Here is a 16,129-nt window from a genome sequence, read left to right on the forward strand (position 1 = left end):
GGTATGTAAACAATGAGCACTTTGTTGGTTTCCTGATTCTTGGTGATGTACAGGAAGAGAGACAAACCCATCTAAAGGCAGCCATATGTCAAAATCATAAAAAAATGCGATTTCCATATCCCCCGAGAAGGGTAGGTCTTGTTACCTCAATAAAAGAACCGAGGATTGATTTTCTAACTGTACTATTTTAGCTTTTGTGTGTGTGTGTCTTTTGAGGTCAGAGATAAGTATGGACCATCTGGAATCAGAGTCTCTTCTTTGTATAACCTGGTTTTATTCCAGAAGCACATGATGGAGTTACCACATCCATACAGCTTATGAACTGGAAGTTTGTGTATCCTCTTCAAATACTCCAATATTGACTGAGTTAAAGGGCCCATTTTAATCTGACCATCACTGTAACATGTTACAGAGACAGCAGCTTGCAAAAAATAATAAGGGAAACAAAAGAATGTTGTCCTTTTGTTGTAATCTGTTGGAAGAGATGAGATGAATGCTTTGAAATGAAGCATTTAATAAGAGAACACTGAAAACTGTGTCGCTATGAGGAAGCCGTCTTGTTTATCTACAAGATAAGGGCCATGTGTAGCCAGGTGCATTACTAGCTGTTTCCAGAAACTTGGCGTCTGGGTTGGAAATGACTTGAGTATTTTTTCTCCCAGAGGCTATAGTTTTCTCTCCTCTAATTATTACTGGAATGTTGTATAAAAGCCAAAGTTGTGATCTTTTCTTAAGTTTCAAGTTCATCTCCATCCTGTGGTATTGTATTTTTCATCCATCGTCTTTAGAATAACTGCCTTATAAGGCTCTCTCATGTTGGTGCCTAACACTTTTAAAAAAATTTTCTCCAATCTCCTGAAAATACAGATTCATATATAAAAAGACTTCTACCCACCCACTTTGACTTGCATGCAGCATGCCATTTGGCATTGCAAAACAGGATTGAATTGATCTTGACTCTTGACTTGTATTGACAGGTTTCTTGGGAGAGTTAGCGGTCCATTCATTCTGCCTGGTTCAGCTCGCTCACCTCTTAACCTCTGTTTTCTTGGCTCTCCTACCACCAACTCCTCCCTACTCACCACCACTCTGGAATCAAACTTGCTCTTAAGATCTTTTCTCTGATTTCAACTTCCTCGACTGTCGGCCCCATTTCCTCATGTCAGTCATTCTTTTTTTCTAGAGACACCGTTCTTTGGTTTTCATGGCATTGTCCTTTCTTGGTTCTCCTTCTCCCTTTCTGCTACTTCCTGACCTCCTTTAAGACCTCCTCATCACCCGCCTGCCCTCTACATGTAGGAATTTCCAAAGGGGAGGCCTTCTCTCTCTGCTTCTCACGCCTGCTCCCTCTATGGCCCAACCCACTATCACCTTCATTTGAGCGCCTCCTCCAACTATATATTTGGTTGCACCGCTGTCCACTCAGGTTGATGTACTTCAACTTTAATAACCTGCCTGCACTTTGAAGTTGCCCTATTCCAAACTGAGATCATTATCTCCCTTCCTAAACTAACTCTTCTTTCTTAATTCCTTATTTTCATTTATGGCAACACAATTCTTTTAGGGACCTGGACTCAAACAGATCTATATTTGATACCTCACTCTCTGTGGCCCCAAATATCTAGACAGTTGTGAGGTTCTGCCAACTCCACGTTGCAATGGTTTTCTGAATTCTCCCCTTTCACATTTTTGACACTGGTTCAGATCCTCCTTCTATCCCAAGAACATTGCAATGGCCTCCTCCTAGTCTCAGTGTTGCCTGCCACAATGATCTTCCTTAAAGTATGGCTTTGATCATGACACGTTCCTTGCTCAAAAACATTCACTGGCTCTCCATTCTCCTACAATGTCAGAGCAAATCCTTCAGACTTGCATTCAAGCACAAATAGCTTTCTAGTCCAGTCTCCCAGAACACCCTATGTGCACGTCATACTGTGGTGAATTTATGAGAGTGTATCTGTTGCTTTCTGAATTCTCCATGTCTTGTGCTTTTGCTCATTCTCTTGTATTCATCTGAAATATCCTTCCTGGTTATTTCTGTTTCTATAAATCTTATTCATCTGATTAGGCCCAGTTCACTTCCTTCATCAGCCTCTCTCTTTCTATTTCCTCTCCTATTCTGCCTTTTAGTATAGTTGTTTGTATACATGTTTAATCCTCTTTACTAGATTGATCAGAAGATAGGGGCTTGATCCTCAGTCTAGCTGTGATACCCAGGGTAAGTCTACAACCCCTTTGAGCCCTGGTTTCCTCATTCATAAAATGCAGAGAATGATACAATATAACAGTGATTAAGACTTTGGGATCTGGAGACGGGCAGACCTGGATGTGAGTTTTGATCCCAGAATCGCGACATTGGTTGCAGTGGCCTTATGTGTAAAATATGGATGAATAGGTCCTAACAGCTATTTTAAGGATTAAATGAGACAATATGGAAATCTCTTAGCTTAGTGCCTGGCACATGATAAGTGCTTACTAAATATTGCACACCATTATGATTGTTGTCAGTTCCTTCATAACGTTGTGATAATCACATGAGATAAGACAAAAATACTCCCTTAGTACCAAGGCCCCCACAAATGCGGGTTATTATAAGCTCCATAAAAGCAACATGGAATACAGGACAGAGAGCAGCTCTGGGATCCAAGTCCCCATATAGAATGTGGATGTGCAGGTAATTACAAACCATAATATACCATATAAATAAGGTCAGACCCTGTTCCATCTTTGTTTTTGAAACTTCTGAGGTGGTATGACAAAGTGGAAAGAGCAGAGCCTTGGGTTTTATAAAATACTAGGACAATGAACTCTAGGAGTTTCTGTTTCTTTATCCGTAAAACACAGCTAACTGTATCAATCGCAGACACTAAATAAGGTGATTACAAAGTCCTTAGTCCAGTTCTTGACATAAAACAGCTGCTCAATAAATGTCAGAATTCATTCTCTTTTTTCTTCCTTTTTCCAGAAGTGCCTCTCACCTAGTATAAACTTACCAAATATTTGTTGAAATTAATTGAACTTAAAAAATACTAAGAGGGCCGGCCCGGTGGTGCAAGTGGTTAAGTGCGTGCGCTCCGCTGCGGCGGCCCGGGGTTCGCGGGTTCGGATCCTCGCGCACCGATGCACTGCTTGGCAAGCCACGCTGTGGCGGCGTCCCATATAAAATGGAAGAAGATGGGCACGGATGTTAGCTCAGGGCCAGTCTTCCTCAGCAAAAAAAAACAGAGGAGGATTGGCAGATGTTAGCACAGGGCTGATCTCCTCACACACACGCGCCAAAAAAATACTAAGAGTATGTGCCTAGAATATGTCTGTTTGTGACAGGGAGGTTGGTGCCTTGTTTAGCTAACAGGCTGACTCTGAGAGAAGCCAAAAGTAATCCCTTTAGAGCTTTTTTAAAAGTAAAATTAACTCTTTATTAAAATTGGGTTCCATAAGATAGTTTTTAAGGGAGATATAAATTAAAGCAAGAATTAAAGGAAAAATCTGGCACTGAGGGGTAACTCCATAGACTCTTTCTATGCCTAGATATTGTAATGGCTAGACAGAGGTAGAGCAAGGCAGTTTCCTGTTTCCCTACAGGATTTAAACAAAATAAACCTCAAGCAAATATACAGCTATTTTTTCTTTCTTCTAAATAAGTTTACACTTAAAACAGTTTATTGAGGGAGTGCTATATTCTAAGTGCTATAATATGCTATTTCATCTGATCTTCAAACTACCCCATGAGGTAGGTACTATGATCATCCCCATAGCAGAGATCATGAAAATAAGGCACAAAGAGGCTAAGTGTCCAAGATCACACTGCTAGTAAGTGGCAGAGCCAGGATTGGAACCTTCGCTCTAGAGACCTTTCTTGTAACTCTTACAAAGAATACATTTTGTGTCCCATTCTAGAAAGCACAAATGTAGTGGTTCTCAACCCCAGCCACACATCTCAATCATCTATGGATTGATACATGGATGCAGATTCCCAAGCCCTCAAGACCTACTGGATCAAACTCTCCAGGTGAGGTCTGACTGTGTGTAGTTTTGGAGGCACCACCGGAAATTCTATAAAGGTGGAGCATAATGGTACTAAGGCTTGGCAAACTGATTCTGGGGCAGGAAGAGTCTGGGGCAATGAGATATCATTGTTGGTGGCTCTGGAAGGCATGTTTCCTACTGTGGGCTTCACCTAGGACTGGCAATATATCTAAAACCTAGACCAACTTACTACACACCCATGTCCTCTAAGGTGCAACTGTCAGGGGCTCTGCAGCATGTATAAGAGACTGCAGTCACTGCACGCAGAGTTAAAGGCCAGGCTGGGTAATCTTATTGTGCCCACATAAATGTCTCATCAGTGCTTGTGCCAGTCATAAGGCAATGCCAGGTCCCTGTGAAATTCCCAGAATCCAGACACTGACTAACTGCAGATGCTGTAAGATGTGCTCACACATCTTAGAGAGGGCTGCTGCCATGTGACCCTCCACCTCCTTGACTGTCTTTTCAGCCGGATAGTGGTGAGTGCTTTTCTGTTGGTTAGGGTTTTTTTTAGGGGCTGGGGAACAGGATGGGAAAGGGTCTTCATTTCTATATTGCCGCTGCTGCCACAAAGAGGCAAAGTTGAGGGTAACTGCCAACAGCTTCCCCCTTCTCTTCTTTTTGTTCACTCGATCTGTCTGGACCAATGCACAAGGAAAAAAGACAGAAAGAATGGCCCTCCAAAGTTGCACTCTGTTTTAAAGCTGATAAAGGATGTTTCCCACAGCTTAGGAGAAAAATATATTATAAACTGCCTAAGCAATTAAACAAATGGTATTTGCAAACATCTGCTGTCCAGCACCGTTGCCTGTGTTCAAACAAAGCCTCACAGTGTCTTTGGCAAATCAGGGTGAGAAAAGCTGGGTGCCATTTGCTAAATGAACTCTTCCAGATTAAAATTCTGTGGCCTGAGGGAATTCATTCAAATCCACATGGGGAAATTCATTCCCAAAGAGGTAGTTACTCCCTAAGAGAACCAAAGAAGCTAGGACCAAGAGTAAAGTTGGCAGTAAGTCAATGAGTGTTTTATTAACCTCTACTAAATCATATTTATTACTTATGTCTGAATCACAGAATCCTAAAGTTAAAAAGACTGCAAGGGTAAAATGAGATTCCCCCATAAAGTATATGTTATTATTATTAGTTATAAAGCTGATGGAGCAAGATTTAAAAAGAGAACCATATATAGAGGCTTCAATTCACAACTGACTCTGGCTTTATTTCATGAAACAGAAATAGCCTGAGAAAAGGCATAAAGGTTCCACATCTTTCCACCATGAGCCCACTGACTCAGATGACCAAGCCTATACCAACCAGGTAACTGGGCTCCTATCCTTCTCTACCCATTGGGAATTGCTCTGTGAAAACAATTCTTCCTATAGTGGTCTTTATCAGCATTTTCTTGCAACCAAGCAGGTAACACGAATACAAAAAAAAGGCCTGGCTCAGAAATTAGAGGGCAAACTGTGGGGCTGCCTGAAATCTGCAGCCCCACTCACACAGCGCTGGGGAGAGGGGTAAAGGGGAAGAGCCTCAACAGCAATGTGCTCTGGTCATTGTACTTCTCCACGCCTTCTCCTGGCTCAGAACACCAGAGAAACACATGGGAAAAGAAGAAGCAACTGCTGAGAGCAGAGGTTCACTAGGTCAGAGTCTCCTGGAAAGGAAGCAGCGGAATGAAAACAATATAAACTAATTTGTCTTTCAGCTAAAGAACGATCAAGTCAGTGAGTCAAGTGAGGCCTATGACCACTTGAAACAGAGATACAATCTAGGGAATGAATTCAAGAGTCCAAAGTATTCTTAAAATAGAAGATTTTAAGATTTTAAATGTTTTTGTAAACTATTGAGTGGGAGACTGGAACGTAAAAAGGCATACACATTTAATGTATACAGCTCAATGAGTTTGAAGATAAGTATACACCTTTGAAACCATCACCACCATCCAGACCATAAACAAGAAAGAAATCTTTCCATTTGGGACAACATGGATGGACCTGGAAAATATTATGCTAAGTGAAATAAGCCAGACACAGAAGGACAAATATTGTATGGTCTCACTTATATGTGGGATCTAAAATAGTCAAACTCATAGAAACAGAGAGTAGGGTGGTGGTTGTTAGGGACTAGAGGGAGGGAAAAATGGGGAGGTGATGGTCAAATGGTACAAAAAGTTTTGGATATGCAAGATAAATTCTGGAGGTACACTATAAAGCAATATGCCTATAGCTAACAAAACTGTATTGTACACTTAAAATTTGCTAAGAGGGTAGGTCTTATGTTAAGTGTTTTTACCACACACACAAAAATAATAAAGAAGGTGGGAGGAAACTTTAAGTCGTGATAGATATGTTTACGGCCTTGATGGTGAAGATTTTAAATGTTTAAAAAGTAATGTAGGTCCCCATAACAACTAAAAAACCGGACAAAATATATGAAACAACTGTTTTCAGACACTGGCTGACAAGCGGTACAGAGCTAGGACCTCTTAAAAAAAGGAAAACAAATGAGGTAACTCCTAAAATCCCCTGCTGTGTAAGGAGGGCAATCCCAAGCAGAGCATGGCAGTCTCACTGAATTGAGGAGACAGAGACTGGAATCTAGGGAGGCAGAGGAGGTTGGAATTTGCAGAGCAGAGAACCACAAGGAAAGGTATCACACAGAGCAAGAATTCCAGAAATCTTCCTGGGGATCTCTGAGACCATTGCTGAATACTGAACCATACTTGTGTTGGGTGAATTTCCACAAGGCTGAGCAAAAAATGACTGGGAAATTGTGAGCTGAATAATTTTCAGAGTTCACACAAGATTGGAGATGTTCAAGTTGAACACTCATGCCTTAACACTAGGATCAAACTAGCCTTTTTAACAAAGGTTAAAAACAAGTCTTGGAAAGGTCAAGCCAATCAGCAAGTAACATAACTGCCTGTCATAACAAAGTCCAATATTCTTAAAGGAAGACAACATCCATCACTCAAAATTGTGAAATTCAAAAAGTTTCCAGCATCTAAGCAAACATTACTAGACACAGGAAAAAGCAAGGACATGTAACTCACAATGAAAAGTTAGTCAATAAAAACAGATGCAAAAATGACAGAAATGGGGCCGGCCCCGTGGCTTAGTGGTTAAGTGCGCATGCTCCGTTAGTGGTGGCCCAGGTTCGGATCCCGGGCGCGCACTGACACACCGCTTCTCCGACCATGCTGAGGCCGCGTCCCACATACAGCAACTAGCAGGATGTGCAACTACGACATACAACTATCTACTGGGGCTTTGGGGAAAAAAAAAAGGAGGAAGATTGGCAATAGATGTTAGCTCAGAGCTGGTCTTCCTCAGCAAAAAGAGGAGGATTGGCATGGATGTTAGCTCAGGGCTGATCTTCCTCACAAAAAAAAAAAAATGACAGAAATTATTATATTAACAGAAAAGAGCTTAAAACACAGCTGTTATAATCATGTTTAGTATTTAAAGGAAAACATATACATCACAAAGAGAGGAATGATATAAAGAACTAAATATAACTTTTAGAAATGAAAAGTATATCTAAAAGGAAAAATTCACTGTTATGAGATTAACAGTAGATTAGACACTGCAGAAGAAAAGAGTGAACTTGGAACATCACAATATAAACTATTCAAACAGAAGAACAGAAAAAAAGACTGAAAAAAATAAACAGCCCCTCAGTAACCTACAAAACAATACCAGATGGTATAGCATATGTTTAAAAGTGATGGAGCAGACAAAATATTTGAAGATATAATGGTCAAAGTTTTCAAAATTTGGTGAAAAAAATAAGCCCACAGATCTAAGGTGTTCAATAAACCTAAGCAGGATAAACACAAAGAAAACCACACCAAGACACATCACAATTAAACTGCTAAACAACACAAATAAAGGGACCATTTTAAAAAAGAGAAAAATGACACACTGAGTAGAGGGGGGAAAAAAATAAAGAACTACAAAGACTTCTCAGCAGAAAATATGGATACCAGGAAACAATGGAGTGGAAGGGGCTGAATGTGGGGCGAAGAAATCCCATCAGCCTAGAATCCTAAATTCAATAAGAATAGCCTTCAAAAATGAAAGTGAAATAAAACCTTTCCAGACAAACAAAAGTTGATTTAATTTATTATCAGCAGAACTGAATCACAAGAAATGCAAAAGGAAATTCTCAGGCAGAAGGAAAAAGACATACATAGAAACCAAAATCTGCAAAAGGAATGAAAAGCACCAAAAGTGGTAAACAGATCAGCAAATTTTAAAAATATTTTTCCTACTTTTAAATTTCTTTAAAGGATAATTGACTAGTAAAAGAAAAGTAATAACAATGCATTGTGAGGTTTATAACACATGTACCAGTAAAATATATGACAACAATATCCAAAAGGAAAGAGGATGGAAATGGAAGCAAAATATTGTATAATTTTTACATTATATCTGAAGTGGAATAATAATATTTGAAAGTAGACTGATAAATTAAAAAAGCATATTGTAATTCTGAGAGAAATCATTAAAAAATTAAGAGGTACAGTTAATTAACCAATAGCAGGGACAAAACAGAATACTAAGGAAATGCTAAATTAATCCAAAAAAGGCAGGAAAACAGAACAAAGAAGAGATAGGACAAACAGTAAACAAATAGCAAGATGACAGATTCAAACATAACCATATGATAATTATATTAAGTGTAAATGGCCTAAATCAGCAGTTCTAAAACTGTGGTCTAGTCCCCTTAGCACAAATCAAAACAGAACATCAAACTGTACTAGCAATCATTGTACTCTTCATTATCATCAAATCTGTAGGGGAAAAAAGTCAGTCTCACTTAAGAAAATCCTTCATGAAGCAGTAAAAATGATTGGTATTGTTAAATCATTACCCTTCAGTATACCTCTTTCATAAAATATCCCTTTGTCTCTAGTAATACTTCTTGACATAAAATCTATTTTGTCTGACATCATTATAGCTATTCTAGCTCTCTTATGATTACTGCTTGCATGGCATATCTTTTCTAATCCTTTTATTTTCAATCTATTCATGTTTTTGAACATAAATTTTGTCTCTTTAGACAGCATATAGTTGGATCTTGCTTTTTTATCCAGTCTGATCATCTGTGCCTTTTGATTGAAGTTTTTATTCCATCTATATTAAAGTAATTATTGATATGGTTGGATTTACATGTACCATTTTACTATTTCTTTCCTATGTCTTACATCTTTTTTCCCCTCTGTTCCTCCCCTACTGCCTTCTTTTGTCTTACATATATTTTGTAGTATGCCAATTTAATTCCTCTACTGGTGGATTTTTTTTTTTTTTCGGTGAAGAAGATTCACCCTTAGCTAACATCTGTTGCCATTCTTCCTCTTTTATTGCTTGAGGAAGACCAGCCCTGAGCTAACATCTGTACCAATATTCATCTAGTTTGTATGTGGGATGCCTCCACAGCATGGCTGATGAGTGGAGTAGGTCTGCACCCAGGATCCAAACCTGCGAACCTGGGCCACTGAAGCAGAGTGCACGGAACTTTAACCACTCAGCCATGGGGCCGGCCCCTCCTCTACTGGTTTTAAACTACATTTTACTGGATTATTTTCTTAGTGATTACTCCAGTGATTAGAACGTCCATTGTAACTCATCACAATTTACTATGGATTAATACTAACTTAATACAGTAAAATACAGAAACTTTCTTCCAATATAGGTCCATTTCCTCTCCTCCTTTGTGTTATTTTGTTGTGTATATATATATATACATATATCATATATATTATACATACATATTAATATATTATATATGTATGCAATATGTATATATACATGTCAATATAATATCAATATATTATATGTAATACATGTATGTAACATGTATATATACATATTTTATATATATATATAAAATATATGATATATATTACAAACCAAACAGTATGACAGTATGGAACACAACCAGGAAAATAGAGCAATTATAAATCCATACTTACCTAACAATAGAACACTAAAGTACATGAAGCAAAAACACAAAGAATTAAAAGGAGAAATATACAATTCAACAATAATATTTGGAAATTTCAATACCCTAATTTCAATCATTGAAGAACTAGACACAAAACCACTAAAGATACAGAAGACTTGTACAAACATATCAACCAATTTGCCATAACTGACATTTATAAAATCCTGTACCCCAAACAAGCAGAATACATATTCTTTTCAAACACTCTTGGAACATTCTTCAAGAGACATCATATGCTAGGCCACAAAATAAATCTCAATAAATTAAAAGGACTGAAGTCACACAAAGTGTGCATTCCAACCACAATGGAATTAAATAAAAAATCAATGGTAGAAATAAACTTGTGAAATTTCTAAATTCTTAGATTCTTAAACACACTTCTAAATAATATATGGTTAAAAAATAAATCACAAGGGAAATTAAAATATTTTGAATTGAATGACAACAAAGACACAACATATCAAAATTATGAGATACAGCTAAAGCAGTACTAAGAGGGCAATTTATTGCTTTGAAAAATCTATGTTAGAAAAGAATAAAGGTTTCAAATCAATGATTTAACCTTTCACCTTAACAAACTAGAAAAAGAAGAGCAAAGTAAACTCAAAGCAAGTAGAAGAAAAGAAATAGAGTGGAAATAAAAAATTTAGTACAAATCAATGAAACAGAAAACAAAAAACAGAGAAAATCAATGAAAACAAAAGTACGTCTTTTAAAAAGATTACAAAATTGACAAAACTTTGAGTAGACTAACAACAAAACAAAAAAAAAGGAAGACAGGTTACCAAAATTAGGAATGAAAGAGGGGACATCACTACTGACACTATAGAAATTAAAAGGCATCTAAGGAAATACTATGAACAATTTTGTGCCAACAAGTTAGGCAACTTAGATGAAACAGACAACTTTGTAGAAAGACATAACTTCCCAAAACAGACTTAAGAAGAAATAGAAAACCTGAACAGACCTATAACAAGTTAATAAATTGAATGAGTAATTAAAAATATTCCAGCAAAGAAAAGCCCAGGTCCAATTAGTTTCTTTGGTGAAATCTATCAAATATTTAAAGAAATAATATCAATCCCTCATAATTGCTTCAGCAAGTGAAATAGATCATAAATTGAGGATTATTCATACAACAGAATACCACTCAGCAACAAAAAAGAAACAAACTGATACAACATGAATGAATCTCAAAAACATGCTGAGCAGAAGCCTATTATAAAAAAGAGGACATGTTGTATAATTCCATTTATGTGAAGTTCTGGAAAAGGCAAATCTAATCTATAGTGAGAGAAAGCAGATCAGTGTTTCCTAGAGCTGGGAGCGAGCTGCCCCAGGGAACTTTATGGGATGACTGAATATTCTATATCTTGATTATGTTGGTAGTTACATGGGTGTATATATTTGTAAGAACTAACTGAAATATACACTTAAAATAGGTACATTTTGTGGTATGCAAACTATACCTCAATAAAGTTGATTCTAAAATGGAAGATATAAAATAATCTGACTAAAATTCTAAATTATAATCATAAAAATCAGTGGGAATGGGGAATAAAAATATGACAAATTTCTTGTTTCAAATGGATGGGGGTATTAAAAAATACAATTTCTTACATGAAGGTTACAATTAGAAAAATATAGGTGAATGCCTCTGAAATTTTTAACAATAATTATTAGAAGAATTAAATGCATGCTATATATCTTCAAAAACACAAGTATTACAAATCAGATATGAAAAAATGAACCGTGTAAAAAATTGCGTTGGTGATATTTTGTACATTTAAAAAAATTAAAGGGGCCGACCCAGTGGTGCAGTGGTTAAGTGCACGCGCTCTGCTTTGGCAGCCCAAGGTTCACAGGTTCCCATCCCGGGCGTGCACCGACGCACTGCTTGTCAAGCCATGCTGTGGCAGCGTCCCATATAAAGTAGAGGAAGATGGGCACAGATGTTAGCCCAGGGCCAATCTTCCTCAGCAAAAAGAGGAGGATTGACATTGGATGTTAGCTCAGGGCTAGTCTTCCTCACACAGAAAAAAAAAAATTAAAAGTTAGTCTCTTGCTATAAACTTATTACACGATAAAAGTTTACAGAAATATACAAAAACATTGAAGTTCATAAAAATTAAAGTTACATTGGAGTTTATAAAAACAGACTCCAAATGGATTCAACAGCATAATACAAGAGTAAAACTATCAAAAGTCTTTGAAAAATAAAGGAAAATACATAATCTTGATTTAGGAAAGGCCTTTTTAAATAAGACAAAACCTAGAAGTCTTAAAGAAAATGATTAGATTTCAAGACAGTTTAATTCCTCCATGAAACATCATGATTGCGGCAAATTTTATTTTCCATAGATGTCCTCAACATCTCCCATCCAACATGCTTTTCTTGTGAAATGTGACTTTGACACTCTTCCCAAGAGGTGGAGTCTACGTTCTCTTTCTCTGAATCTGGGTAGGCTTGTGACGTGTGATGCTAGGTCTCAAAAGATGATATAGCTTCTGCCTGGTTCTCTTGGGCCACTCTCTTCTGGAACCCAGCCACCGTGCTGTGAGGAAGCCGAAACAGACATAGTCATCAAGACAAGGTGTTCTTGATGACAGCCCCAGCTGAGGTCCCAGCTGACAGCCAGCATCAACCATCAGACATGTGAGTAATGAGACTTTGTCTGCAGTCCCCGATAAGAGACTCCTAGCAGTCTTTCTAGTTGAGGCCTCAGACACCAGGGAACAGAGGAAAGCTGCTGTGCCCTTTCTGAATTCCTGGCCCATAGAACCTGTGACCATAAAAAATGGTTGGTTGTTTTCTGTCATTAAGTTTGGGGCTGCTACACAGCAATAGTTACAGGAACAATCACCATAAAGAAAAACAAGAGACTGGGACTAAAATTTAGAAACATATTGAATGAATAAAAAATAATATATAGAAAATATAAAGAGTTACTAATATTCAACAAAGAGAAGTAAACTAACAACCCAGTCAAATGCCATAAACAAGGAATTTGAAGAGGAAAAAAAATGAACAGATGCTTATCTTTATTAGATTCACACAAATTTTAAAGATTAATAGTATCAAGCGAGGCTGTGTGTAAATTAAAGAATTCTGGAAGACAATTTGGTATTTCCTACCGAAATTTAAAACACGCACATGCTTTGACTTATCAATTTCACTTCTACGAATCTACCTACAGAAATACCAGCAAAGGGGCACAAAGATTTTTGTGCAATTGTGTTTACTGTAGTATTGTTACTAATAGCAAAAAAAAACGGGGGCCGGCTCCGTGGCTTAGCGGTTAAGCGCGTGCGCTCTGCTGTTGGCGGTCCGGGTTTGGATCCCGGGTACGCACCGACACACTGCTTCTCCGGCCGTGCTAAGGAGGAGTCCCACATACAGCAACTAGAAGGATGTACAACTATGACATACAACTATCTACTGGGGCTTTGGGGAGAAAAAGGGGAAAAGAAAGGAGGAGGATTGGCAATAGATGTTAGCTCAGGGCTGATCTTCCCCACAAAAAAAAAAAGAAAGAAAGAAAGAAATTTATTTGATGTTCATTATAGAGGCATGGTTAAATAAACTATAGGATATTGATATGATGAAATCCACAGAAATGTAAGTAAGAATGGGGTAGACTATTATGTCTTGATATAGATGATTACCAAGACATATTAAGTTAAAAATGCAAATCACAGAAAAGTTGGTAGGGTCTCCCTTGAAAACCAAACAGCCATGCATGTGACAGATACATATATTTCACATACATATATATATATATATATGATATATATTATATGAAAAGAAGAGGAATGATGGACACCAGATTATTGCCACTAGCTACCTTTAGGGAGGACAGTGGGGGTGGGGATTTTTCACATTTTGTTCTAGATGGTGATAAGTGCTGTGGAGAAAATTAAAATAGCAGGAATGAAAGATAGCAACTGCTGCAAGGTTTACGTAAATTTTAAGAAATTGATCAAACGATAAAATATTTTTCACGTTTATACATATAAAAGTATAAAAACCTGCATGATAATGATCCATTCCAAATTTAGAATAGTGTTTACCTCCACTGAGGGTAAAGAGGAAGATACTACAAGGGTTTGAATACCAGGAGGTGGGGATCATTGGAGGCCCTCTTAGAGGTTACCTACCACAGTGATCACCCAAATTATTTAAATTATTTTTCAAATATAAAAAATGCACTTGGAAAATGGATCTCAAAAATTAGAGCACTTTGGGGGCTGCCCGGTGGCACAAGTGGTTAAGTGCATGTGCTCCACTGCGGCGGCCCGGGGTTCACCAGTTCAGATCCCGGGCATGCACCGACGCACTGCTTGGCAAGCCATGCTGTGGCGGCATCCCATATAAAGTGGAGGAGGATGGGCACGGATGTTAGCCCAGGGCCAGTCTTCCTCAGCAAAAAAAGAAGAGGATTGGCAGATGTTAGCACAGGGCTGATCTTCCTCACACATACACACACACACACACACACACAAATTAGAGCACTTTGGAGGAATCCTTATTTTCCATATGGTGGGTACTTTTCCATGTTGAGAACATTTGAAATGCTTTCAAACATTCAAGAATTCTCTAAATCAGACATCAAGCTATAACAAGTGTAGACCACCCAAACAACTTGGATATCGGTTTCTTCTAGTTGCCATTAAAATATGAACCTGTTAAGTGGAATGAGGGTATTTGGCCCACAGCTGCACAGCTTACACAATTTATAGAACAAACTTCCCTAACTTGATGGCCATTACTTATTCATCAAGGATTACTCATCCATAGTTTCAATGTGGAACTATAAAGCCTCCATCATGTTAGATCCTCAGTCATTCAGTTTCTGCCAAGAATCATCACAGCAGAGAGGTAGGGAACACTTCTAGCTATAAAAAGAGTCAATTTCAGTATCAAGAAGGATAAATGTCATCCAGATCATGCCACAATTAAACTACTACTAACAAGACACTTAAGTGCATATGTACAGGAGTATCTGAATGTTTGGGTTTGTATATTCCAAGTTCTCTAATTCCCGAATGATACTGGCTTTTTTACATGCAAAACACATTGCTATTTGGGTGTTTGATCTTTAAGCAGAGGCGCTTTTTTGTTTGGAGAAGAGGGCTAATTTGAAAAATACTAGGCAACCAGAGCACATATAAAGAATGTGCTGTGACTGATACAAATATTTTCTTAAGTAAGCTTAGATGTATTTTTTTTAAAACTAACACACATCCTCTATCCTTCCTCAGTCCTGTTTGCTCAGCTGGATGTCCACAGGGTCCAATTTTCCCTCCAATTGCCCTTGCACGCTAATATAATTGCTGCTCATATGGGTAATTGGTCAGCCTAGAGCAGCATTTGTATGCATTTGTTCATTTGGCAGCTTCTCAAATGATTTGCAGTATTATAATACTATCATGTATTTTCAGTTTTTGTCTCTTTATAACAAGGCTAAATAGATGTGAATCTTCATGGCTGCTATATTTTTGAAGCTAGTGCTTCAAAAGCAGGAATATTGAAATACAAATTTTCTTTTTAAGCAGCTGATTTTCCTTTTCACATATTAAGTATAAAGCAAATGAATTTGAGCTTCAAATGCTTCGTGTTCTGCCCGATCTTCCCCCATTGATTTCCACCCTAAACAGTGCTGAATTAAGTAGACTCAAACAAACTTCAGCGTAAGAAGAGAATGACAAGGGGCTGGCCCGGTGGCATAGCAGTTAAGTGCGCGCGCTCAGCTTCAGCGGCCTGGGATTCGCAGGTTCGGGTCCCGGGCACACACCAAGGCACCGCTTGTAAAGCCATGCTGTGGCGGCGTCCCATACAAAGTAGAGGAAGTTAGCCCAGGGCCAATCTTCCTCAGCAAAAAGATGAGGATTGGCAACGGATGTTAGCTCAGGGCTAATCTTTCAAAAAAAAAAAAAAAAGAGAAAAAGAATGACAAGCCAGTTTCACTTAATAATGCCCTTGATGAAGCAGTAAAAATGATTAATTTTATTAAATAATAATCATTAGTATATTTTTAATATTCTGTTTGACAACATGGGAAGTACACACAAAGCACTTTACCTGCGTTCC

At 37.9% G+C, this 16,129-nt stretch overlaps 1 protein-coding gene across 1 annotated transcript in view; it reads right to left on the reverse strand.

Annotated features, from left to right (window-relative positions):
* Nucleotides 1–12,303: 12,303 nt before the first annotated feature.
* ZDHHC21 (zDHHC palmitoyltransferase 21) overlaps nt 12,304–16,129 on the reverse strand; it is an 80,079-nt gene continuing 76,253 nt past the window's right edge. The window contains exon 8 of the mRNA XM_087444604.1: nt 12,304–12,593. Coding sequence (XP_087300730.1) covers nt 12,528–12,593 — 66 coding nt within the window. The 3' untranslated portion in view covers nt 12,304–12,527. The remainder of the gene's footprint in view (nt 12,594–16,129) is intronic.

Source organism: Ceratotherium simum, chromosome 20 (genome assembly GCF_057802395.1).
Source record: "Ceratotherium simum simum isolate JZ-2026a chromosome 20, ASM5780239v1, whole genome shotgun sequence".
Taxonomy (NCBI): Eukaryota; Metazoa; Chordata; class Mammalia; order Perissodactyla; family Rhinocerotidae; genus Ceratotherium; species Ceratotherium simum.